Source organism: Podarcis vaucheri (assembly GCF_965113315.1).
Source record: "Podarcis vaucheri genome assembly, chromosome: 1".
Lineage (NCBI taxonomy): Eukaryota > Metazoa > Chordata > Lepidosauria > Squamata > Lacertidae > Podarcis > Podarcis vaucheri.
In genome coordinates this window covers 87,548,144-87,574,277 of record NC_138759.1, presented here as the reverse complement: position 1 = coordinate 87,574,277, position 26,134 = coordinate 87,548,144, and the positions used below count along the sequence as shown (strand labels likewise).

The 26,134-nt window shown below is 48.7% G+C and overlaps 1 protein-coding gene across 6 annotated transcripts in view; it reads left to right on the top strand.

Moving 5' to 3' along the window:
• The window catches only part of SPEG (striated muscle enriched protein kinase), a 110,251-nt gene that overhangs the window by 38,096 nt on the left and 46,021 nt on the right, over nt 1-26,134 (top strand). For all 6 annotated transcript variants that reach the window (XM_082237158.1, XM_082237159.1, XM_082237163.1 and 3 more), the window contains 10 exons: nt 2,209-3,602; nt 5,273-5,416; nt 6,792-6,974; nt 10,616-10,824; nt 11,129-11,217; nt 11,856-12,031; nt 17,966-18,226; nt 22,501-22,659; nt 23,494-23,683; nt 25,826-26,055. In XM_082237158.1, the coding sequence (XP_082093284.1) occupies nt 2,209-3,602; nt 5,273-5,416; nt 6,792-6,974; nt 10,616-10,824; nt 11,129-11,217; nt 11,856-12,031; nt 17,966-18,226; nt 22,501-22,659; nt 23,494-23,683; nt 25,826-26,055 (3,035 nt within the window). The remainder of the gene's footprint in view (nt 1-2,208; nt 3,603-5,272; nt 5,417-6,791; nt 6,975-10,615; nt 10,825-11,128; nt 11,218-11,855; nt 12,032-17,965; nt 18,227-22,500; nt 22,660-23,493; nt 23,684-25,825; nt 26,056-26,134) is intronic.

The following is a 26,134-nucleotide window of genomic DNA, read 5'->3' as shown; positions in this document are numbered from 1 at the left end:
GCATGTGACTGTTAACCAGAAGACCGTGGGCTCAAGACCTCCCAGGGATGGCTGTGGGCAGGGGGTTGGACTAGATGACCCTCAGGATCCTTTCCAACTCTATGATTCTATGATTATTAAACAACTTCAGGCAGGCAAATCTGGAGAAACTATAGAATACAGAAGCACAATCAGAGGTAGGTAGTAACCTCATCCATAAGGATGACGTGAAAGAGAGACTGGTTGCTGTTGCTTAAGGGAATGGTAATTAAGAACCCAACAAATGATGTAATGATGGTGATGTGATTATCTCTTTGGTAGTGGTGCTTTTGGCTACACTAATGCGACTTTTGATAAATTCAACACACACACATTTTAAAAACCCCCATTAAGAACCCCTTTTATTCTAGAAATGTAGCGATGCAGGGAGGCAAACAGGGAGAGATGATAAGCCGTGTCGAGTGCCAAATCTCTTCCTCATACCATATATAGATCCATTTCAGTTTCTGAGCCATTAGCAGGCACTGCCCACACATTTTTATTATTCCCCCCCTGTAATAATGGGAAACTGGATACCAGCGGTTTTTCTTAAAAGCGAAAGCTGAAACCCGTCATGCTGTGAAAATGGCAGCACACTCCATGTTAACTGCAGAGGCAGTGAGTGTAGTAAGGATCTTTGAGAGGGTGGGTGCAGAGCTACGTTAGGTCACTTGAGACTCCCTCATCTCCCTCTTCTTTCCTCCTGAGTTTGCTTTCCCAACTTTATCCTCACGCTTATCATCCTCTGGCTATGGTACCTAACTAAGTATACACTTGCATAATTCTCACTGTGTGCGTGTGTGCATGCAGCTGGACATGCATGCCCATTTGTTGTAAGGAACTGAGTTGGCCTTGGAATTAATGTATGTGTGCCAAGTATGTATCTGTTCGTATGTACACATGAATTAGTGTTTGTACCTGTGGGAAACAGCATGTCTGTGTACAGGATGCAGCTCTCTATTCCCCTATCCTCTGCCTTCTGTTGCATTTCTGGCTGCACCAGGGCCTCCCCTTGTCTTCCCCTGCTTCCTCAAGCCAGGCCATCTACCACTGATGCACAGCTTGATGAACTCCCCCCAATCTCTTCCTTTGCCCTAGTGCAGCATCTGGCATGGCTCATTCAGCAGATAAGACCAAGAGTTGGATCTTGCCAGGAAGAGTGGGTATTTTCCCTGGACTTTTGGCGGAGAATCCCAGTTCACCCATCTGGCCAGTCTTGGAATCAAATATGATGATGATTTATTTATATATATATGCCACCCATCTGACTGGGTTGCCCCCCAGCCACTCTGGGCAGCTTCCAAAACAAATTAAAACACAAGTAAGACATCAAACATTAAAAAAAATCCCACATTTTTATGAGGCAAGACCCATCACAATGCAATCCAGACCACAGTATGCCACAGCACAGAGCAGGGGCACTGCAGAAAGGTCTAGGTGGGGCAAACAGCTTGAGGAGATTCAGATAGTAAGCCAAGCCACACACTGCTGGAGAAGGCAAAAACAAACACACACACCCTCCCCTGTACACATGCACACACCTCTTCATCTAAGGACAGAAGTACACGACTGTTGCTCCTTCTCACTGCCTCACCTCTCTCTTCCATGGGTAATTTAAACCCCAGGTCTGCCATTAGGAGGAGTTGGCCATGTGCTTGTTTAACCAGGGGGTACTCAAGGGTACGCAGTGGCGTAGCGTGGGGGGTGCAGGGGGGGCCAGCTGCACCAGGCGCAACATCTGGGGGTTAGGGTTAGGGGGCGCAAATCCACGGGTTAGGGGGCGCAAATTACTTGCCTTGCCCCGGGTGCTGCCAACCCATGCTACGCCACTGAGGGTACGCAGTACCGGCACCCCTTTTGTTGTGAGGCACTTACGCTAACAACTTCATGGTGAGTACCAGCACCTATTTTTCTAGAAAAAGAGCACTGGTTCTCCATATTTATTTATTTATTAATGTATAATCCACACTTTCATAAAAACGTAGCAAGACGGAGTAGGAGGATAAAATCAATAAAAGGATAAAATCAGCAAATATAAGGATAAAATCAACAAAAGTTCCGTAAATCAGCATTCAAAACATCAATAAGACATCAGCATAGGCACCTGCTCCTTTGCCGCTCACCTTCTTTTGAGTTTTTCAGGCTGTCCTGCCTTAGCAAACTGTGCCACGTCTTGCCTTCCAACTGCAGCAACCTCCCCCATGGTGGGTACCGGAGGGATGATGCCAACAGCAGCAGCAAAACCAGCACAGATACCCTCCACCCACCAGCACAGAAGCCTCCTCTCCAGCGCCCAGTGTCCCCCAGAGCAGGGCAGTGCCCCGTCCAGCCGCCTGGGGCTGGCCGTGGCCCCACCCCACCTGTGGCTCCCCGCAGGAAGCTGCTGATGCCCCCTGAGTTCCAAGATACGGCATCCGAGGAACAGGACGAGAAGCTGAAGCGCCCCAAGTCATCTGGCTACTCTCAGGCTTGCACAGGAGAGTCCCGGCCCCAGACGCCGCTGAGCGAGGCCTCCAGCCGCGTCTCCGTCCTCCGCCCATCGCCCAAGCTGCCGCGGACGGGCTCCAAAATCTTTGACAAGCTGAAGTTCTTTGAGGAGCGGCGCAAAAGCCTGGAGCAGAACGAGAACCCTTTTGCGGGGCACACATGGCTGCCGCTACGCAAGACGCGCTCTTTTGACCAGCCCGGCTTCGATGATGCCAGCCCCTTCCTCTCGGCTGTCTCCCATGAGGACCTGCAAGAGGACACCCGCTCCGAGCTGGGCGGCGTGGCGTTCCGGCGCCGGGCCTTCCACCAGAAGGCGGCTTCCTTGGATGAGCGCGGCCGCTTCTCCAGCCGCGTGCACGACATGGAGCACAAGTTCACGGAGGAGCTAGGCCGCATCAAGCGCACCGTGTCTCAGCAGCAGCTGCGGCGGTCACAAGAGCTCTTCAGGTCACCGTCGCCACGTTCCTCCGCCGAGCCATCTGCTCCCAGGGTCCCGCCACCACGGAAACTCAAGCCCCTCAAGGCTTTGCCCCTGGCAGAGAATGCCCATGGCGTGCAGCAGCTGGTGTTGTCCAGCGTGGTCCTGGTGGGGCCCAGGGACGAGACCAAGGGGACGCAAAAGCCTCTGGCGAGGAGCGTGGCCACAGCTGAGCAGGTGGCAGAGCCCAGCAGGGGTCAGAAGGAAAGCGAGCTGAATGGGCAGGATCTGCGGAGGAAGGTGGAGCAGTGCCCGCTGACTCTGGCGGCCCCCTTGGGAAGGAGAGACCTCCTGCAGGCTGGGCATCCAGAGAGCAATGACTGCATGGATGGAGGGTCTGTGAACGCGGCGAAAGGGAGCCATGAGCCCAAGGGTCCAAGTGCAGCCTCGCATGCCCGGAAACGGGAATCTGGCCAGAACGGACATTCCCTGCCCTGGGCCAAGACGGAACCAGGAGCAGATAGAAGCAGGGCAGGGACCCACGGTGCAAACAGAGAGTTGGAAAGAAAGACCGGGAAAGTGGCAGAGAAAAAGGACAATGCATTGCAGCCTCAGGAAGGGAAGAGCACTCGGAGCAGAGGCAAAGGGCGCCGGACGCGGCGAACGTCGCCTGAATCAGGTATGGAATCAGGGCAAGTGCTGCTGTCTCCTTGGGGAGGAAGCTGGCAAGCTAGGCTGTGCTGTATGCCGTGGGGAGAACTCCACCCAACTTCCCACAGAAATGGAGAGGCCTGTAATGTCCTTTCCTCCACTGTAGGCAAGACCCTTAGGATTCAGGCCAGAGCATCATGCATGCCTGGAATTGTATGAGCTCCTCGAGAGGGTTGGTAAGTGCTCAGTCTTGGCTTGCCCTTATCTGTTCTGACTGCTTTTCACATTTCTGCCCATGTCATCAGCATCTGGGATGTGATCTCAGCCAGGCTTTGCCTGGAAGAGTCATTGGTGCATAAGCTTAGCATAGGGCAGGTGTGGGGATCCTTTGGACCTCCAGATGTTGCTGAACTACAACTCCCATCAGCCCTGGCAAGCATGGGGAAGATGGGAATTGTAGTACAGAAACATCTGGAGGACCAAAGGGTTCCCACACCTGGCATAGGGTGTGGGGAAGAGCAGGTTTTTTCAGGGAAAGCTCCGCAGCAAATACAAACAAATGGCTGGACATGGAGCTTTAAAGCTCAGGTCTGTGCCTGGAAAAAGTGGGGCAAAAGCTAAGTGTGGATAAGCCCCCTCCTCACTATCCTTGGCCCTCTGCCATTTTTGTTCCTTTCCATAAAACAAAGGGACAGCCTCTGATCAATGGAAGTTGGAAAGAGGAGCATGAACTTGAGATCCAGTTTCTGAGGCGGCCGAGTGAGTGTGGCAACTTCATCAGGGCCTTCAAGTAGCTGGCAGATACAAGACACGGTGCAACGTGTACAACAGTTAATTAGTTCCCAGTTCACTGTGGTTATGTGTATGTTACAGAGAACTGTAGTCTCCTAATGGCTAACACAGGTTTTGTGACAGGATTTTCAGTGCTTCTGAGTCAAGAATGGAAATACGTGCTCTTTAGTGCAGGTTTTGTTCATTTGCTTAGCATTTAGGTACATTCCTCATGCATTCTTGCTACTGCCTTGTAAGGTAAGTAGGCTGGCCTTAGTATCCCCATTTTACAGACTGGAAGTGAGGCTGATAAAGGCACACATCTTGAATGCACAGAAGTAGTGTATATACCAAGGGGCTGCTGTACTGAGTCTACCAAATTACTGACAGAAAAATAAGTCCTCCAACTTCCTTCCCAGGTAGCCTGACTCAATAAGTGATCATAAATTTAGACACATTTATGACTAGTGTCAGCTTTGAATGCATTGAGCTGTAACAGTAGTTTTATGAGGGTTCTAAATTTCCCCCCTCTCTAAACAAGTGAAATGAAGCTCATCCTCTTTAGTTATTCTTAGAGACCTGTGAAGGTGGCTATCTGCGTCAAGGCAGAGTGAACTGTGCCACTCAGGAGGCTGCTCTAATCCTTTGGACTCAGCTAGGTAGCAATAGATCAAGAATCCACACTGTGCTAGAGAGAGACTTGGGGAGATTAAGGATTTTGAGCAAACTGTAATCATCAGCACATAAAAGGGCTCTCACTCTCTCGGGGCATAACAGAACCAGTGCATGTGAAAAAGAGAGCTAAGATTTAAACACATTCCTTCCCAGAAGGCAGTGCAAACTTTTATATCCATGCAAGTTGTGGACCTTTTCCCCTCCTCCACACCACCTCTTTTGCAGCTGCTCTTTCTCCCTCTCTCTGCACAGAATCTTCTGATGATTCCTACATCTCGGCGGGTGAGGACCCACTGGAACGCCCCATCTTTGAGATCCCTATCCAGGATGTAACAGTCGTAGCTGGAACAGAAGTGCTGTTCAAATGCATCATCACAGGCAACCCTTCCCCAGAAGGCAAGTGCATGGGATGAGTGATGATGAGCATGCATAGGCAAACCTGTGGGGTGCCCAGTGCATGTCAGTGTGAGAGGGGCCAGGAGATGGATGGGGGCCATCTACTCTACCTTTGCTGTTGTCTCTTGGATCACACAGGTGTCTTCATTTTCACAGATCTCTAGGGATAATTGGTTTTATTTGGTTTTGATTCTGCTTTGAATATGGTCCAGAGCCATGTGGTCCTGGTGGCAACACTAGGAGGAAAAACACAAGGCTGGGGGAGAGAAATGGTTGCAATTCCAGCTGCCCAATAGTACCAAGTAATGTGACTGGCAAGTAATGTTGCAATTGACTAGAATTGGGGGGGGGGGGAATGGCCTAACCAGGTTTTTTGCTTTTGTTGCAAGAAAAACAAAGGGCAATGCTATTTTATTTTTAGCTGCAATCCTTTGATAGGCAGGCAACAAACCTGCTAGACTTTCCCTCCCTTCGCCTAGCTCTGCTTTCATGCAAATAATTCAACCCTTACCCCTGAACCAGAATGTTCTATTTCAAAAGTTGATAACTTTTACTGTGATGCAGTTTTCCAGCAGCAACACCTGTGGTGCTGCCAAACTGTAGTCCTGTACAGTGGTGCTTCGCAAGACGAAAAGAATCTGTTCTGTGAGTCTCTTCGTCTAGCGGTTTTTTCATCTTGCGAAGCAAGCCCATTGACGGATTAGCGGATTAGCGCTATTAGCGGCTTTTAGCAGCTTATCGGATCAGCTGATAAGCGGCTTAGCGGCTTAGAAAAAAGGGGGGAAGGAAAAAAACCTGCAGGAACTCGCAAGACATTTTCGTCTTGCGAAGCAAGCCCATAGGAGATTCGTTTTGTGAAGCACCTCCAAAACGGAAAACTCTTTCGTCTAGTGAGTTTTCCGTCTTGCGAGGCATTCATCTTGCGGGGCACCACTATATTATGGCTGGGAAATAACCCAGGGGAAATAACCACCATCCCAGGCCATTACCCTCAGCGGCCCTGCTGCATACCCTCTTCAAGTGTTTTTGCCTGGCTGAAATGTGTCCTTGAATTCTGATCATGCTTCTTATCTGGATGGAGGCCAGAGAGGGGAGTGTGAATGTGTGTAGAAACTAGCCTACTGTACAAAGTGGGGGAGATGCATTTGTTTGGCTGTGGCCCTGCCCACCACTGCCATGTGGCCTCTGGAAAGTTGCTCAGAAGGGAATGTGGCTCTCAGGTTGCAAAAGGTTCCTCACCCCTCCTCTCTGAAAAGGACACCGTTCCAGCAGTCAGTGGATAAAGTGGGAAGTGCCATGTATGGGGGGAGGTGCTGTATGTACAGAAGTGTCCCCACATGTTCTGATCTCCTACCCACTTGCCCCTTCCCCACAGTGTCATGGCGAAAGGATGGCGTCCCCTTTCGGAGCAGCACCACTCGCCCTATCAAAGCAGAGGGGGAACGCCACACCCTGCTGGTCAGGAGTGCCCGTGCGGCTGATGCCGGCCTCTACACAGTTTGTGCCACCAATGAAGTGGGCGAGGCCTGCTGCAGTGCCATCTTGACTGTGCGGCCAGGTAAGTGGCCGGGGAAAGCCAGCCAGATGGGGGGGGGGGGTTTACAAATAATAAATTATTATTATATTATTATAAGTGTGTGATGAACGCAGTGGAGGCAGCCCAGAGAGGACCAGCTGAATCCCTGAAGGCCAAGGGAGGGTTGTAGAGTCATATTCCTTCCCAGGCCAAGTTTGGGGAGAAGCAGTTTCGTGCCTTGGGGCTTAGTTAGCATCCTAGGCTAGGTCTTTTTCTGTCAACCTTGTGGTGCCTCAGGCTGCTGCCGCTGCTATTGCTGAAAGAGAGATGAGGCTGCCTTTACCCTACAAGGCTTGGTTTAGGCCAGCCTGGCTGACAAACAGCCAGCAGCAGTCTTGAATGCGGGGAAGAAGGGAGAGACGGCCTGGGCTGCTGGGCTCTCAGCACCAACCCCACGAGGTGGCGGCGGGGGAGGTCGAGCTGGCTGGCGGACCGACTCCGATTCCTGATCCGTGTTCCGGACCACAAACTCCGCAGGGAAACCCGTGTCAGCGGCGCCTGCAGTTTGCAAGCGTTCCTGGGCACGTGCAAATGAATTATCCGAAAGGATGCAAATGAGGTCGCCCGTCTGTTGATCTGAAATGTGAGCCCTGGAGGGGCTGGGGTCGGCGTCTGTCTGGAGCGCAGATGCCTTCCTCGGCTGTGGCTCAAGGGAAGGCGGTTCCGAAGAGGCTCCTGGATTCTGTCCGGCCTATAGCGCCTCCGTTGAGGATCCGTTTGCCCACTCATCTCCTCCGTGTCGGACGCTGTGTTTGAAACGAATCGGGGATTGAGAGAGAGAGATCATCCTCGGGAAATGGCTGTAGGATCCTCTTTGCCGCGCCGATTGCAGGCTCGGGAGGGGCGCGCCGTTTGTTCCCTGCGTTCTTGCGCTGCAATCCTATGCATGTTTACTCGGAAGTAAGTCCCGCTGCGTTCAATGGAACTTAAACCCAGGTAAGTGTGTATAGGATTGCAGCTTTAGTGGGTTTGGAACTGGGAACTCGGCAGGGAGAGGGAACGCAACTTTTCAACTCCTAGGTGGGCGTTTTGAGAGGAACAGAGATGGGTGAAGCGGAGAAGGGAGAGTGTCTCTTGCTCCCATTAACCCTTTGTTTGTACAACTGAATGGTGTGAAGGGACGAGGACCCTCCAACTTCACCACATCTGCCCTATAGGTAGGAAGAAATGGGATTCTGCTTTGGGTGCCCCTCTGGGGGCTGAGAATTTATTGGGCTATAACCTCCCAAAGCAATGGGGCTGCAGAAGGGAAAGCCAGCCTCAAATTCTCTCTAGGCCTCTTACCTTGTTGTCCAGAAACTTGGAGGTGAGAGAGACCCTTATACTAAGGTGTTTTACCTTGTCTTTGGGGATAGGGGGAAGCAAGGAACTACAAGGCAGGCCATTCCCATCCACACAAGATAATCTTTCCCTGCCTGCAGCAGAGCATGATGGAAGGCTTTGAAAGACTCACCCTTTTGTCTGGATCGAACACACCTCTGCTTCTTTCTCCTATTTTGTTCAAAGGGCTAAGAAACCTATCCTGTCTCTGTAGATTTTCTTGTAAACACCCCACCCATTCTTACTCAGGCCTGCTCTTCTCACAATGCATACACTGCAAGTTGTAGTTGTCCCAGCTACTAATGTCACCTTGCCCCTTTCAGGGAGAGCAAGCCAGGAACGATGCTGCCAACAAGAAAAAGAGTACTGGCGCCCATGATTGGAGTTGCCTGATTCATGACTGTTTAAAGTCTTTCTTTTTACCAGATGGAGATGGCATAGATATATATCAGCAGTGGGCTTCCCTGTATGCCCATGGGACTTGGCAGGGTTACAGGCAGTGTTGGATTTGATAGCTTCTAAAGCAGTACTGAGAAAATGACTTGTTGTTTCTGTTTCTTCACTCTGCCTCTTTCTGGGTAAGAGGATTGAATATAGACTGAAGCCTAACTGCAAGAAGAGTTTCACAACCCAGATGATCAAATTATTTACATTTATTTATTCTAAACAATGCACTATGCAAATTACACACTAATAGAGATGTTGTTTGTGCAGATTCATATATGCATATTTGAGGTGCCAAACTTTTCACCTCATGACTTTGCCACAACAGATTTCCACAAAGAGCTGTTTCTCTGAAAGGGCCCCATTATACACAAATGCATGAAAATTAGTCAAAGAATTGTAGGTCATTACTACGTTTATTTATTTGTTAATACACTTTAATCTCACTCCTCCTCCAAGGATTTCAGGAAAACATAATGGTCTCCCCTCAGCCCCAATTTTATTTTGTTTTGTCCTCACAATGACCCTTTGGGGTAGGTAAGACTTGAGAGATAATGACTTGCCCAAGGTGAGCTTCATGGCTGCTGAATATCTGAAAACTAACATTCTTTCTTGAACTGATAGTTGTCATATGGGGGTGGGTTTGGATACAAGCCTCTCCATAGAAAACTGAATTGATAAAATCCTTGCAGAAGGATTTTACCATCTCAGTTATGAAGACAAACATAATTCAGAAATGTCACATGGTACAGTCCTGCCTCTTCAGAATGCAGGAGGAGGGAAGTTCACATGTTTGTCATTAAAAGAAAAAAACAAAACAACCTCCATGTCTGTGGAAAGTATGTCAGGAAGAAGGAGGGTTCTGACTTAGTCTCTCTTACTTTTCTACTTACAAAGATAGTTAATTTAATTAAACGGGTAGCATTCAAACATGTGATCCTTCAACTGCATTTTGAATGATACGGGCCTAGGAGGGCTGTATACCATGTGATGTTTCTGATTGTGTGGTTCTGCTCTAAATCAGCCTCTAGGCTCCATTCCACAGAAGCAGCAAAGGTCTGTTTGAGATAACAATGTTCATGCTAGGCTAAGTGCAGTGTCCTAATTGCAAAATAGGGCATAGTGGAACAGTCAAGAGGAAGGATGGAAATAACTAATGGGGTGTTAGTTGGCTTAGGTAGGGGCAGGAAACTGGAAACTTGCATACATAAGAAGGAACAGGGGAAAGCAAAGAATGAAAACACTCTAACCATCGCACACCCTTAGGGTCAGTGTTTTTGTTTCAGGGCCAGGGCCACTGTTACATTATATGCTTGCCACTTCCCCAAGTTTCCATCTGGGGCTGCTCTAGTAATGTTTGAATGATGAAAATCATGTATGAAGAGTTGACAATGTGTTACATCCCACATCAGCAGAGTGGGATGGAGCCTGCTAGGAAGCTGGTAGCCATAATGCCCCAGTAAGAGTATCTAAAGATAGCATAAGCAACCAAACATTTCCTGCTGCAATGGATTTCTATTACTATTTTGAAGGAACCAATGTATTCCAATGGTCAATTTGTGTTATTACTTTTTGTATGTGCCCCCTCTTCATGTGCTATTTTTTTAAAAAACAAAAGCAAATGGAAACCTCATCCCTTAGAATACACTGTAAGTGCACGGGGCTATCATGTAGAAAGCTAGATTATATCATTTACTCTGTGCTTGTGGCTAAACCGTCAACTAAAATCCCTGTATATGAGCCCTGGCTGCTAGGTGGGTGGCTATGTCCTGGTGCTGCTTTCCCCCTTGAGCTGGAGAGCTGTGCTGCTTCAATGTGCTGTGCACAAGCCATGCCCTAACCCTCTTCTGCCTGTCTAGCTCCCGCAGAGTCCCACAGCCGATTGGTACCCCATCACGAGCTCAGCAGCCCTGTCACATCAGATGAAGAGTACCTGAGCCCCTTGGAAGAGTTCCCTGAGTCTGGCACCCCGCGGCACCACCCTGTCATGAAAGTGCAACCCCGATCTGAGATTGGCCCACCCCCGGTGCATGTGGGCATCAACTTCAAGGCAGCCCCATCCTTTGAGGTGAGCAGGTGGTGAGACTAGCGCAGGAGGGCATGACAGTGGAAAGTAACCTATGGCTTTTGCATACTTGAATGAGGATTCAGGTTATAAACCGGCACTCCCTTGGATTGGGGTTGGGAGCCCTGGGCTTTTGACATGCTCAGACATCTGAGGCAAAAAGTAAATTCCAGCTTTTACTCCACTGAAGGTATTGCACCTAGCAGAGCTTGCCCTGCACTCTGCTTATCCCTGCCCCCTGCCTTAAAGAGAACTTGCTTCCCATCTCCCTTTGCAGTTGGCATGATCCTGACACTCTCTCTTGCAGGTGACACTGAGTGACCAGGAAGTACTGGAGGGGCAGGATGTGGTCCTGCGCATTCGGGTACAGGGAGAGCCAAAGCCCATTGTGCACTGGTGAGTGGGTTTTATGATACAGCATAACTTCACAAGTAGCCATGTTGTCCTGGGATGATATGGGTGGCGAAGCTTTCCCAGTTTTGCAAAATAAGAATCTCTCTCAGGCAACCAGTAAGGGAACTTGCGTACATCAAGAAGAGTGTTGGGTTTATTTTATTTTTTCCTGTCTGGCCTTCAGTACTCCACAACTGACTAACAACTGTGTGATATGTAGACTGGCAAAATATTAAACAGACAAGGCTGCTTTCCAAATGTCACAAGACCCTTCCAACCTGAGAATGGTTTGTTTTGTATGTAAGTGGTGGGATGGCAAAAAGAAAGCAGGTCCTCGGCCTTCCAGAATGTATCAAGAATCAGACCTGAGACTGATAGGCCTGGATGTAATGGCAAAAAAAAAAAAGGATCTCTGATCTTATGGCTTGAACTGCCTTGCCTATATTGTACCAAAAGCTATGTTTGTAGTAGCAACAAGGTTGTGGGAAGGCCAGTGCAGAATGAAGTATGTAGCCTCTTCCTGAGGCATGCTGCTTTGGAGGAGGGATGGTGAGATGAGATGACAGAAGAAGCATTTTGTGAAGTTGGATGGAGTTGCAAGCACTGCAGGCTCTCAGACCCTCTCCTCTGTCCTCTTCTAGGTTGAAGAACAGGCATCCAATAAAGTATGGGCGGCACATTTCTGCTGTGGAGGAGGACGATGGATCTTTCTGCCTACATATCCGCATGGTGGAGTGCACTGATGCTGGCTATTATGCCTGCAAGGCCATCAATGAGTATGGCACCAAGCAGTGTGAGGCCAAGCTTGATGTACAAGGTACCTTTGGAAGCCACAGAGCATGAAGATTAATGCTTGCCTGCCATGGGCTGTCCCCAGAATATCCTGCTTGCATGCCTATTTCCTTGGTTTACTCACTCATCTAAGCATGCTTCTGACTCCCCCCCCCCCAACATCCTGTGACCTATATGAATCCTCTGCCCACAAGTAGCCTGTGGCTCCATGGCTGCTTGTTTCTGGTTGTATTGTAACTCTGTCTTCTGCCCCTAGAATTCATGACAGCCCTTGACTTAATTTTGCCCTTTTTTCATCATGAGTCTTAAGAAATTTAGAGCTCCAGTTTAGAACTTCAGCCTAACAGCAGATTATCAAGAGGCACAAGCAATCAGATTTCTGTGGACTACTATGGTAAATGGGGCAAGGAGAGGAGAGAGGTTCAGCTGAAAGCAAGAAGGTATCATGAGTTCCTGAACATAAATACTACTTAGGATATCTTTAACACTCTTTGAATGTTGAAAGCATTTCCGAAATCCTTACAGCAGATTTGTATGGTAGCTATATTATACCCGTGTTGCCAAAGTGGGCTTGAGGTTAAGAAGATAGTGGCTTGCTGAGGGCCTGCAGATCAGTGTAGTAAAAGGCAGATTAGAACTGGGGACTTGGCTATTTATTTATTTTATTTAGCAAAACTTACATACAGCTTTATAGTAATAAAACTACAAAGCTGTTTGACCAAAAAAAAAAAAAAAAGAAACATTAAAAGTATAAATAAAAGACAGTTAAACAGGTACTTAGAAAACATTTAAAACTAATTAAAATCAACAGTAAGCTAAACCATTATTCTATGCTACAAGCTTATATTGGTTTTCCTTTCATTTTAAGTGGCATGGATAGGGTGAGGTGTGCCACCTCTGGTAGCAGCTCTTAAGTAATGTTAAAAAGCAACAAATTAATTAATCAATAGATTTGGATTTCCTGCCTCAGGCACCAAAATGTTTTGGACTGTCACTATTCATGACTTTCATTAGAGAATCCTGGGAATTTTACCTGCCTCCTTAGAACTGGGGACCCCTGGAAGGAGGGAATGGGGCCAAGCTAGATGAGATACTTCGTTTTGGGATAGTGGATGCTTATGATGCTGGGATTGAGATCAGCCTTTGATGCTGGGATTAGGAGTGCTCCCAGTCTATTTTTGGGTGGGATTCAATCACATACTGGGAAATTCAGGTTGCACAATTATAGTTGGTTGGGAGGTCTCTACACCCCCCAAAGATAGGACTCTTTCCAATAAGGAAAGTGATGGGAAAGCACACTGGGTAGTATAGGGTAACACTTGCTTAAATGATGCAACATCATTTAACCTCCCACAAACAAATCAGGATGAATGTTCATTAAATAGCCAACATCCTCTAATCTTCCTGTAAACAAATGAGGGTGAATGCTAATTAGCACCAGTCATCTGAAAGCACCCTAGTAAGAACAGCAACAGGAAGGGGATGCTTCTTCATTTTTCTCCATTCCATTTATTTGTACACTCAAAATTTCACCCGCCCATGGGTGGGAAAGCTGTGGGTGGCGACAGTGTGTGTGAATAAACAAAGAGGAAAGGGCTAAGTGGGCCCCCCACTTCACTACTCTTCAGCTCTGTGGGCATGCTCTGAGCCACTAGCCACTAGGGCAGTCCAACACAAGGCCGTTTTTGGGCAATCCTCAGCAACATTTGACACCCTCTCACCCTTCCAGCCCTTGCACTGCCTTCCCAAAGGCTCTGGGCTTTGGGAAGGAAGTGTGAGGGCTCTGACAGGGTCAGAAAGTTAGCACTTTCTCAGCTCTGAGAAGAAGCTGGAAGGGCCTTAGGAGACTGCCCAAAGCCTTGCGCCTCCTTCCCAAAGCCCAGGCAGCATGAGGTTGCGGGGTGAGGTGTCAAATTTTGGCCTCTCGCTCTCCCCCACCTTGGCACAACAAGGCAGCGTGCGGCCCGCAGGTTCCGTATTGAAGTAGGTAGGAAAAGTTGGACCGTCCCTGCACTAGGCTAGGCTTGTTCTCCTGGGGAGCCCTCCCTAGGTAGCTGCCTTCTTCTGAGCATGGCAAGCGCAAGTGCCTTGAGACCCTTTGGAGGCCTGTTCCAGATGGGAAGAGGAGCATTCAGCTGTTGCTTAGCAACCGAGCACCAACTGCCTGTGTTCTCCCAATCCTCCCCCGTCCCACCTTGAGCTGAAACAGTGGCAGCTGCTGAGCCTCTGCTCAGAAAGGAAAGAGACGAGAGAGATAGCCCACTGAGGGGGCCTGATGGCTGTGTATACCAATGCACTGCTCCCACATTCCCATAAAGACAGCCTCTGTCTCTGCCAGTGGCTTCCACGCTAATCATTGGGGCAATGAGCAGAGCAAGTTTTACCGCCAGCTCTCAGTATACTCCTCCCTGACCCCTCAATCCTACTATGCTTTTTTCTTCTTGGTTTGGTTCTGCCTTTCCCCCCACCCTGTGGTACCCAGAACTGGGTCCCAGTGGCGGTCTGCCACCTTTCCAGTTCATTTCCAGCAGAAACTGGGGCCCATCTGCATTATACATTCAAAACACTTTAAACAGCCATGGCTTCCCTCAGAGTATCCTGGGAACTGTAGTTTGTCAAGGTTGTTGCGAGGTATTAGGAAACTCTTACTCTCCTCAAGAGAGCTACTATTCCCAGAGTTTGCCAGGAAGAGGGCTCAATTGTTAAGCCACTCTGGGAACTGTTGCTTTGTGAAGGGAATAGAGGTAACAACTCTGAGCACCCTTAATAAATGACACTTCCCGGGATTTTATTTAGGGAAGCTAAAGCTTAAGTGTTATGATACTGCTTTAAATGTATAGTGCAGATGGGGCAATGCGCCAGGCATTGTCACTACCACCAGGTGAAGGAGCAACCCCAGGCATTTTGCTGCCTGAGACAAAAGGCAGGATGTGCCTCCCCATTCCATGTACAGAATCTGACCACTTACAGTAAAATTACTTCTTCAGTACTGATGCCGGGGCAGCATCCTGCACTGTACCTGAGGGCTGCAGGTTGCTTTACAGGGCGCAGAGCAGGCTAGTTGATAGGACTCGGGCAGAATGGTTGTAGTGGGGCTGTTGCCACCCCAGCATTTCCTGCCTGACGTAGCTGCCTCGCTTTGCTTAATGGTAGGACTGGCACTGGAGCAACCAGCTCCTGTCCACATGGGCATCTCTTTAAAGTGCCTGTGAGCCTAAATGGGATGCTATCCCCATGCTGGTTACATCTAGTAAAAGGAGAGGCTCCCTTCTCAGCCTCTGTTACCTGACCCCATAATGCCTAATATGGGCCTGAGTGGGATTTGTGTAGGGAGGAACTGGAGCAGGCTGGAAGGAACCAGCACTGTATTTTTCTCTGTCACTGATAGCTGAGGGCATATGCTAGTATTGGCTCACCTCAGTCTGGCGGGACTTTTGGTTCTTTCCCCTATACCCATTTAAAAGGTGCCCTTTCCACTTTGATCAGCCTCTCTTGCTGCCTCCTTGTTCTGAATGCAAATCCCTCTGATTGGCCTATTGCATCACCTTTTAGGGAAATAGAGGCAGGGCTGTTTTCAGGTCCTGAGTGAACAGGACTTGCAGGGTCTGTTCCTAGGATCACTGGATCTGCAGAATGTTCCCAGGTGGCATGTTTTACCTAGATAGGAAGAAGAGTCTGACACTTCCTATAATGGGTTCTGCCTGGCTTAAGTGTTGGACTGGTTGGCTTGGGAAGAAGGGGACACTGTCAGGCAAATGGGAGTGTGTGTCTGTGTGTAAATGCACTGTGCTTGCTCTTTTGCTTTGCCAGACAGTGTCTACATCTGTGTATCTGCCAGGCAAACCCTTTGCTTTGACCAGGCATGTATGAATTTGTCTGTGCTTTGCCTCTGTGTCCACCATGCTACACTAACCCTTTGCTTGCTGACTGTGTTTTTGTCTGTACAGGGGGAGTGAGCTAAGGTACTGCTTGGCCCCTGGGCCGCTCTAGCCAGACAACTTGGGCAGTTGCCTCTGCTCCCAGCGTTGACTGAACAAACCAGACTGGCAAGGCTTGGCTCCTGCCCCCACCCACTGGATGGCCAGCGCCGAGACTCACCTGGACCCACAGGGCCTGGCTGCAGCTGGAGGAGTGAGCCACTGTGGGTGGGAGAGTAGTTCTGGGCTGCCCTTAGCTGCGTGAGCTGAACCAATCTGTGGCATCTCCTTAGTGCGTGGGCAGGAAGCCTCTCTGTACAATCGAGTCTCCATGTGATCCACTCTAGGGCATATAATCTCAGTGGTGGGCACTGTGCCTGTACCCAGGCGTTACACCTCTAGGTGCTGATGGTGTTTAATCCCCGTGCCGGCATCCATTTCTGTCTGGCCTGAACTGTGGCCAATGTGTGGTGCTCTCTGTTTCTTCCATGTGTCCATGTCTTCTTGCCCCTGTTTGCACACTCCTGTTTCCAGGGGCCTGGGGCAGAGCACTAACTTGTCTGCTCCCTGGCCAGCTTCTCTAGAGGCTTGTGCTGCTCACCCATGGACCACACACACTAAAATGAGGCAGCTTTGGAAGGAGGAGGCCCAATCTAGGCCTTGCTTTCCCTCAAATCCAAGAAGGTGTCTGTGGGCAGAAGACTACATGCTCAGCTTTACGCAAGGCAGCGTCCTTATCTGCACGAAGTCTGGACAGCACAAGCTCACTGGGAAGGGACCTTTGCCCCTGAGTTGTGTGGGATGGAGGAGGGCTCAGGGAAATAATGGCACCCCACTAGACTTGAGCCTGCTGGGCTATGGAGCATCTTTAATGAAGGAGGCCAGGGATGCAGTCTCTTACTACCATTGTGCCCACCCCGCTCTGGGAAGGTCTCACAGGGGCTGGGCTACAGTGAACCCCTTTTTTGTAGAAGAAATAAAGTCTGTTTCGTTTGGTAAAAGTGCTGTGTGGTTTGTTCCTAGCGCAGACCCCTGTCTCCCTCTTCCCCACGTCCCCTTCTTACCCCAATATCCTGCTCTTGTGTTCTCCACACCCCATCATTCTTTCATTCACATTTAATTTGCTTCTGAATATGGCTGCCTTCCTCTCTCCTGCTACTCATTCCTGGTTGCAGTGGTTAATGGGTTGCCAGCCTCAAGTAGTATTTTGTTGAAGTATTAAACACAGTACACACAGAAGTATTTGCTCGGATTTGTCTTAACTTGGTAGTTTGAAGTGTGCAAAACTTACAGGCCGTTAGTTCCCTCACGTGTGGAGGAAAGATGAAACTGGGCCATGGGGGAAGCAACTTATTCCTTCTCCTTAGTTCTTAGTCTTGCATCCTGGTTTAGCACTAGAGCTAGAGTTATTGCATCAGGTTTTTCCATTCAGCATTTATCGTGGCTTTGGGTGTTTGAGATGTAGGGGAGGAACAGGCAGTGCAAGATACATATGCTTCCTCCTCCTTTGCATCTTGAGCAGCTTAAAGTTATTTGTCAAGGTGATGGTATTAGTTACCCCCAGTGAGTTGTGCAGGTCTTGTAGAAAGTTAGCCATGCCTCAGAGCTACTCTGGGAGAGTGCAGAAGCCCTAGGGTTTTTTTGTTCATTATACTTATACAACTGAAGAAACTAATAGACATTGAACATAGCCAGAAATGCAGTGAGTGAAGTTTCAGCACACTGAAGTCAGTCATTGCTAGTTTAATCTAGCTTAGCATTATTATCCTTATGAGAATATTGAACCAAAGGAGTCGGAGTACTGCATGACACTTAACAGTAGGGATGGGGAAGGGATCGCACCCTTTACTCTTGCTGGCAATCAACAAGATGTTGGCCAGCTTGGCAATCTCACTTAGCCATGAATACTCACAACATGCTTCCCCCACCTTGTGCCCTGCATCTTTTCCTGTTTTTGTTCCATTGCTCAGAGACGCATCTTTCTTTCTCTCTCTCTTTTTTTCCGTTTCCTCCTCCCTTCCCCCTCCCCTCCTTTTCCCCAGTGCACCCCGAGACCCAGTCCTTGGCAGTGCTGGCCCCCCTGCAGGACGTGGTGGTGGGGGCTGGGGATGCAGCTCTCTTCGAGTGCCTGGTGTCTGGCCCACCTGATGTGGATGTGGACTGGCTATGGCGGGGGCGCCTGCTCCAGCCTGCTCTGCTCCAGTGCAAGATGCATTTCGATGGGCGCAAGTGCAAGCTACTGCTTACCTCTGTGCATGAGGATGATAGTGGTATCTACACGTGCAAGCTTAGCACAGCTAAAGGTAAGGAAGGAGGAAATGCTGCACTGGGAGAAGTCAAGGTGGTCCAGGAGCAAGAAGGGGATGCTTGTAACTGGCTGCTCACCTTCAACCAACCATTGTAACAGTGCCTTTAATAGCAGTGTGATGAACATATATAAATAGGTGATGTTTATCTCCATCCCTTGAAACCCTTAACCTGCTTGTTCCTCCATATTCAGGTGCTCTAACAGGCACGAGAGCAGGTTGGGCTCAGTTTTTTTTCTGGTCAGCTGGCAACCCTATTTTCAACAGGGTCATCACTGCACTGATATAATTGGGTGGGGGGATGGTGTCTCTGTGATGCTGAAGTTTTAAGATTCCATAATTATTTGACCATTCAAAATAGGCACACATGTTTAAAGTGTTACAATTCATTCCTTATACTAAAGCAGGAAGCATGAATAGCCTGCTGCCTTAGGCCCTGGGGGCTGGCATGCCTCATTAAACCAATGTAAGAACCTTCACATCACCCTATCTGCTTCCCTGCTACCTAGAAAATGCATTGAGACTGCAATCCTAGGGGCACATTACTTGGGAGCGCTTTCTATTGAACTTGATGGACTTTCTTCTGCGTAGATTTGTTCAGCTGGATAGCTCAGTTGGTTATAGAGTGTGGTGCTGATAATACCAAGGTTGTAGGTTTGATTCCTGTAAGAGACAATTACATATTCATGCATTGCAGGGTGTTGGACTAAATGGCCCTCCAGGTCCCTTCCAACTCTGAGTCTGTATACCCATTTGAGAGAAGGTCCTACAAATTAAACTCAGTGGGACTTGTTTCTGAATAGGTGTGTATAGTGTTGTATCCATCACAGATTTAGTAAATCAAATATATATATATCAAGGCTGGGGAAGGGCAGCTGGATTGGATAGGGGCAACTGCAGAACAAATTTAGTTTAGTTTACTTATGGACATCCTGAAGTGACTTAAAATACAGTAACAAATTCAATAAAAAGAGTACAAATATAAGAATACTAAAAGTGTTCATGCAAAGTGGGTCATGGGAGTGGAGAAATCACCTAACAACATGAAATATGTCACCACTCCCGTATGGGGTGAACAGCAGCAGCTACCAGAGCCCAGCCTGCTGTCCAAATGGCCAAGGGTTATACAGCACAAGTTAGGGCCAATCCGCACTTTTCTTTGTCCCATGATTTCTAATCACAGGTCTGAGAGGTTTCATTTTGTCCTCCTACTTTCCCTGGGAAAACCCGCTGTTTCCTGCTGAATCAGAACGAACGTCAATCGACAGAAAACCAAATAAACAGCACAAAAAATATAATGGCATGTTGTGGGAATTCCCTTGCCAGTCTTTTTTCTATGCTACGTTCATTACAATTCTCCTGCAAGGACCAAACAGACACCTGGTGGTTTTTAGGGTGTGGGGTAGAGAAGAGCTTCCCCATTTCCTTTCGTATGCAGAGCTATCTAGGGCTCAGTAGTCACCATACATTTAAAGCACATGTATTTCCCCCCAAATAATTCTAGGAACTGTAGGTTACCCCCATAGAGCTATAACTCCCAGCACCTTTAACAAACTACAGTTCCCTGGATTCTTGGTGGGAGAGTGAAGTCATTTGCTTTAAATGTGCTTTCACTGTAGAGTGTGTTCTCAAACACAGTGCACTTGAGTTGGTGTTAGATAAAAAGACATTCCCGACTGATGAGCTGAGATAAATTCCTGGGCAATTTATGGGTTGGGGGACAGGGAGTCAAAGGGGCAAGAGGTATAGTAAAGGATGCAACTGTGTGGTTGCCAGTCCTCTCATGGTTACAATCCTGAATTTGAGTCCCTAGCTAAGAGTTGCTTTCTGGACCTGTATTAAGGGACAAGAAGCTTCAGCAGAGAAGGAAAGAAATATATTAATATAGTAGGCCTTATACCTTAGGTATGTACTGAGCTTCTGAACTGGCAGGATAAATAATACAGCCAAGAATAACCTCCACAGACCTGCTTGCTTGCTTGCTTTTATGTGGCCAGGCTGAAAAGGTCATTTCGTGCGTGGAGAGGTTACATGCGGAGCGGCTAGCTTGCAAAAGGGGGCAAAGGGAAAGCCCCCACCCTATGCTCATATGAGCACACAGTTCACATTCAGAAAAGAAGGCTGTGTACAAACCATACTTAAAGCACCTTTCCTTCACCCAAAGAATCCTGAGAACTGTAGTTTGCTAAGGGTACTGGGAATGGTAGCTCTGTGACGGTTCCCTGAATCCTTGGGATGTGCTTTGAATGTGCTTTAAAGACACGGTGTGTATGTAGCAGAAGACATCCAATCCCTCCTTCTTCTTTTTCCAGGGAAGGGGATCACCATACCCCTAAGAGTTTGCACCCAGTCTTGAACCTGTTTGTCACTCAGATGCTATGTCATTGTCGTGCCCTCTAGCACCCAAGGCCATGCGCAGCTACTCTGCTATCAAACAGTTGCAATAAGGAACTCCACTGGTGCTTTTAGCTAGGCACCAGAGTTCTAGCCCCAGACCGGGAGTTCCATGAGAGAAAGGAGCTGAGCAGTCCTATTTAATTTGCCTCAGACACACCCCAGACCCCTTTGGAATCTGTTCAGTGGCTTGGATGAATTCCCCAAGTGGTGTGGGATTAGTTAGGGCCTGGAATGGCATTGCTTGTTACCCATTTCTTGCCACAATCACCTCTTTGTGGCAGGAGTGGTGGGGCTGGCTTTAAAAACAGCACCTTGTTTGAGTGCAAGCGGCTTAGCAAGGCGAGACAAGTTATATTGGCACCTGAGGGAGAAAATCCCCATAAGCAGTGGAGGGTGGTCCAATAGGGTGAATGGAGCACTGGGCTGCCAGCCTCAGTCCGTCCTCAGCCAATCCCCACTGCTCACTGGCTTGCTTGTCCAGGGGGCAAAATGGTCTGTGGGCTTCCTCCTCCTTAGTCTCCTCCTCCTTAGTCTTAACAGGATTTCCCTTGCAGAACGAAGCAGGGAGGATGATGGGGGATTTGCTGACTCTGCCTGTTACTGGCTCTGGCTCCACCAATTGCTGGGCCTCCTTCCCGTCTGCCCCACCAATTCCAATGGGAACCAGCCAACACTGCCCAGAAGTGCTTATCACTGGCAACAAAAATACAATTTTACCTTTCGGGATTGTACTTATCACCAACACTCTGCTTGCAAATTAAACCCACCTCTGGTAGTGCCCAGTGTCTTAGTAATGATGACATTACAGTGGCCGTCACTATTAGAGAGGCCTGCACAGTAGTAGTGGCAACCTGATTAGGGAGGCAAATGACTTTTATTTACATTCTCCTCTCTCCTAGTCTCGGACATGCTCAAGTACATCCTCTGACAGCCCTGTCAGATGACAGATTCAAAGCCAATGAACAGATGTTGGAGGGAGCTGCAGAGGAGGGGAGGGAAACTGGCAAACCTGACGCCTACCCATACAAAGGGGCTTAGATTCTGTTACCTTAGTGATTTGAACAGAGGCTGGCAGCTTTTGCAGGAATGTTCTAAGGAGGGTTGTTGTCACTTTCTCCTCTTACCCACACCCTAGCCTGGATCCTGTGCCTTTAACAGCAACCTGACATGCCGAAATTCAGCAGCTGAGGATTTTTGTGGTTTGGAGATAAAGCAGTGTGTGTGTGTGTGTGTGTGTGTGTGTGTGTGAGAGAGAGAGAGAGAGAGAGAGAGAGAGAGAGAGAGAGAGCACCTTTCCCTGTTTCATTTCTGTGCATCAGAAAGAGTGGCATTCAGTGCAGAAGAGCAGAACCATTTAAAAAGTTGGATAATTCATTCATTCGCCTGCTTATTTGTATGCTGCTTTCTCACAAGATATTAGCCAAACTGGCTCAAGGTGTTATCAAAAGATTAGCAAGAATTTTCACAAGGAAGAATAGCAAATAATTATATTGCATTAATAAGTAAATGAATCATAAAAATAACCTACCTCCAAGCATTAGGATCTAATGGAGAATTGGAAGCCAGGGTCAGCTTTAAGACAGTGCCCAGAAAGAAGCAGAAGCAATTAGCTTATGAACTCTCCTCTTCCTTAATAACTCCAACCCTATGCCCAAAGAACTTCCTTCCTGCTCTTTTGCCCCCAACGTTTCCCTTGCTCACCACTTCTCACAACCGTCCCATGCCCAAGGGTATAGCAGTCCAGGCACATAATCTGCTGCCAGCTGCTTCCCCTACTGTGCCTTCCATCCATGACACTGAGGCTGCTTTCGGAAGGGAAGGGAAGATTTCTCCAGGGCCCTCCACTGTAGCTGACCCTTCGCTGTGCCTTGCAGATGAGCTGACATGCAGCGCCAAGCTGACGGTCTTGCCCTCGCAGCAGCCACTCTTCACCCGCAAGCTGGAGGCCGTGGCTGTGGTAGAGGGGCGGATGGCACGGTTCGACTGCAAGATCAGCGGCAAACCCACACCAGTTGTCACCTGGACACGTTTCGGTAATAGCCTCCATCTCGCAGTACAGGAGGCTCTGGGTAACAGGGAATTCAAAAATCAGCTTTTGGGGGTTTGGGAGGACAATAGAGTGTGGGATCGGTGCCCAGCTATTCATGGTGGCCTTGATGTTGCAGAGAGATCAGGCTGCAGGGTCAAGCTGCTCCCCACTCCACATTCCTTTTTGGAAACCATGACAACTGGGAGGAGGGGGCAGGGGCAGACCATCAATCAGCTTCTTGAATTGAAACCAGCACATCTGATTATGGTCAAATGTGTCCACCTAAGGACTGGGCACAGAGTCCCTACCTCTCAGTATCTATGCTGTTTGGCTGGGGTTGCACCCATGTGCATGCCTCTGTAGCGTTCTCTTCACTTTCTTGTTGGAGTGTCCACAGTTCTCAAGTGCACAGCAGGCCTTTCTGCATACTCTGTTTCCAGCTACGAACTCAGCCGCTGCTCTGGATGACAAAGTTGATCTACAAGTTTTTATTCAGGATCGTGAGCTGTGCTGGATGCCGCCCTCTTCTTCAGACTGGGAGCCGGTTGCTGGCAAAAGAGCTCTCCCACATTTGTAGCAAGACTAGCATGTGTAGGGCAGTGTGGCCTACCTACCCCATGCCACAAATTTCAGTATAGCTACTCTTCTGGGGTGGGGCTGGGCAAGGCCTCTCCCTCTTTATTTCCGTTCCCTATCGTGGCCCAAGGGATAGAGGGATGCCATCTCCCCGTTCCAGGCCCTAAACCAGTGGAAGGCTTGGTTCCGTTCAGGATAATGCCTGCCTTGGTTCCTCTTGCTTTCGGACCAGGGCTCTCTGACTGAGATGTGTCTGATGCAGGCCAGCCTGTGCAAGAGGGGGAAACCATGCGCCTGCAGCGGGACGACGGGCTGTACTCGTTGCTGCTCCTGCACGTGAGCTCCGAGGACGAGGGCCAGTACGGAGTGAGCGCCAGCAACAAACATGGCCGAGCCGAGTGCACCGCTGAGCTGTATGTGGAGGAGCCGAGACCAGCAACCAGCTCTCAGATGTGAGTATGAGGAGAAAGGTAGGGCTGAGGATGGGGCCTAGAGCTGGATGCCAGGATATCCCATTAAATCAGGGGCAAGGAACCTTTTTTCAGCTCAAAGACCACATTAGCACATGGATAACCTTTCAGGGGGTGAAAGGTTCCATGGGTGGTAGGTAACCTTTCTATAGTAGGCTTCGTTTCAGCCACAGAAAAGTCAGAGAGTGTTCTCTCTCTTTCTCTCTGCACCCCCAAACACACACCTTTCTCCATCCTCTCTCCAGGCAAGCAAGGGACATTTTTACAGTTCAGGAACATATTCCAGTCAGAGGGGGAAAGCACTTGGGGCCTGAGGAATGGGGTGGTAGTAGTCTGGGGCGAGACCGAAGGGCCAGGTAGAGAACTTGGAGGGCCACATTTGGACCCTGGGCCTGAAGTTCCCTACCACTTGCCTTAGGTGTTGGGTCACAGTCAGTTGTGGGCATTTTAATATTTCTTACAGCCAATGTTCTGGCACCAGCTATCTTCCTGTGCTAATTTGCTTATGCGAATATACCCATGGCCTCCTAATTCAGCTTGCACTGTGCCCTGGCACTGCATCTTTTTTGTGGGGAGGGCACATTTAAGGCCAGGGCCATTTTTAAACCATCCTGACCAATGGAATAAATGCTGTTTGTTTTCTTTGGCTTTTGACTACACAGTGTGTCTTCTCCCCACCCCCAAGTTCCATATTAATGTCAGGCAATAAACAACTAGAAGTTGTTTGTCTGTGATATTAACTTCTGTGTTTCAAATGCATTGCCTTACTGACATTTGTATATGAGTGGTGATAGCTGCTCCCCACCCTGGCCCAGCAATCCTAATATGAGGGGGAAACTCCTCAACCTGGGAGTAATTCTGTATTCATGAGAACCAGACCCGGCCTCTGTTCTCACTGACCCAAGCACACAGGAAGTTCCCTGGAATGCAGGCCCCGTCACAGCCTGGCTCGTTGCCCAAACCAGAGTGGCCCTCAAACACAGTCACTCTCAGATGGCTCTTGCCGTCTTCTTGTGAGAATCAGCTTTGCCTGTGGCCTTACCAGTCTTTCCCAACATACTCCGCTCTTGTATTCCTGTTCCACGTCTTATAAGTGCACATGCTCTTTCAGAGCACAAATCCTTCGATGCATCAGCAACTATAATTAGCATGCTTAAAACGAGGGACATTAGCCAGACAAAATAGAGGCATTTTATATTAAGGCCGATTGAACCGATTACATGTAATATAAAAAAGGACCGGGAGAGTCAATCCGTTGTAGCAGAATAGCAGATATCCCTGGCACTGCATGCAAACAGGCAGTTATCTGGTTATTCCAGGGCAATGAAAAGCATTATCCCTCCCCAGAGCCAAGCTGTTGGATTGATTGCAAAGACATCTCAACTTTAGTTAAAGGCAAATGTTTTTCCATTCCTCTTTAAGCGTGGACAAAACCCTGAAGCGATTGAACTGGGTTGGGTTCAGTACTGTATGTTATTTCCCAGTTTATTATCCAATATATTACCTATTTCATACAACCAGCAGATTTTCCTATGGCTATCAAAAACTGCTCCAAGAAAGTATGGCGTTTCCTGCCTTATACACCTACAGTTTTCTGTTTGTGAAGCAGGAGGAAATATATTCGCCAGCTGCTTTTGCCTGGTTGATTTCTCTTGGCATGGTTCCTTATCTCTGTATAGTCACTATCAAACTCAAGTAGTTAGGGATCCTCATTTCCCAGCCACACACTGGATGATATTGATCTGTAATTTCCCCCTGCAATCACTCCATAATCCACATTTGTTTCATACTTCTGCAGCTCCTTTGGGATCACTTGATCTCCCTTCGGTAACAATAGAAGCACTTCCCAATCCTCATTTATCTGCTGCTTGTTTTCCCTGGGGAATGTTTGCAAGAAACTCCCCTATGGCTTTTCTCCACCATGCCTGCATCTGTGAAACCTGATCATGGCTTGCCTGCGCAGATGGCTTTTCCTGTTCCAATAGGATACCTCCGACTTATCATATCTGTGGCTGTGATTCTTTGTGAGATGTGGCTGTAGATTCCCATGAGCAGGGCAGCCCTGCGGCTGGGCTGGCTGCTTCGATTGAGACCTCTCTTTCCTCTCCCTTTTTGGCCTTGCAGCTCCAAGCTGGAGAAGATGCCCTCTATCCCCGAGGAGCCGGAACAAGGGGAGAGCGAAGTGGAGCGCTTCACCATGCCTGACTTTCTGCAGCCGCTGCATGACCTGGACGTGGTGGAATCCAAGGAGGCTGTGCTTGAGTGCCAAGTGGCTGGGCTGCCCTACCCAGCCATCACCTGGTTCCACAAGGGCCGGCGCATCGAGAGCACTGATGATCGCAGGATGATGCAGTGTAGGCTTCTCTCCTTGCATTTCCCCCATGCGCATAAAGGAGCTGCCTCATGAAACAGGGCCAGATCCAGAGTAGGGAG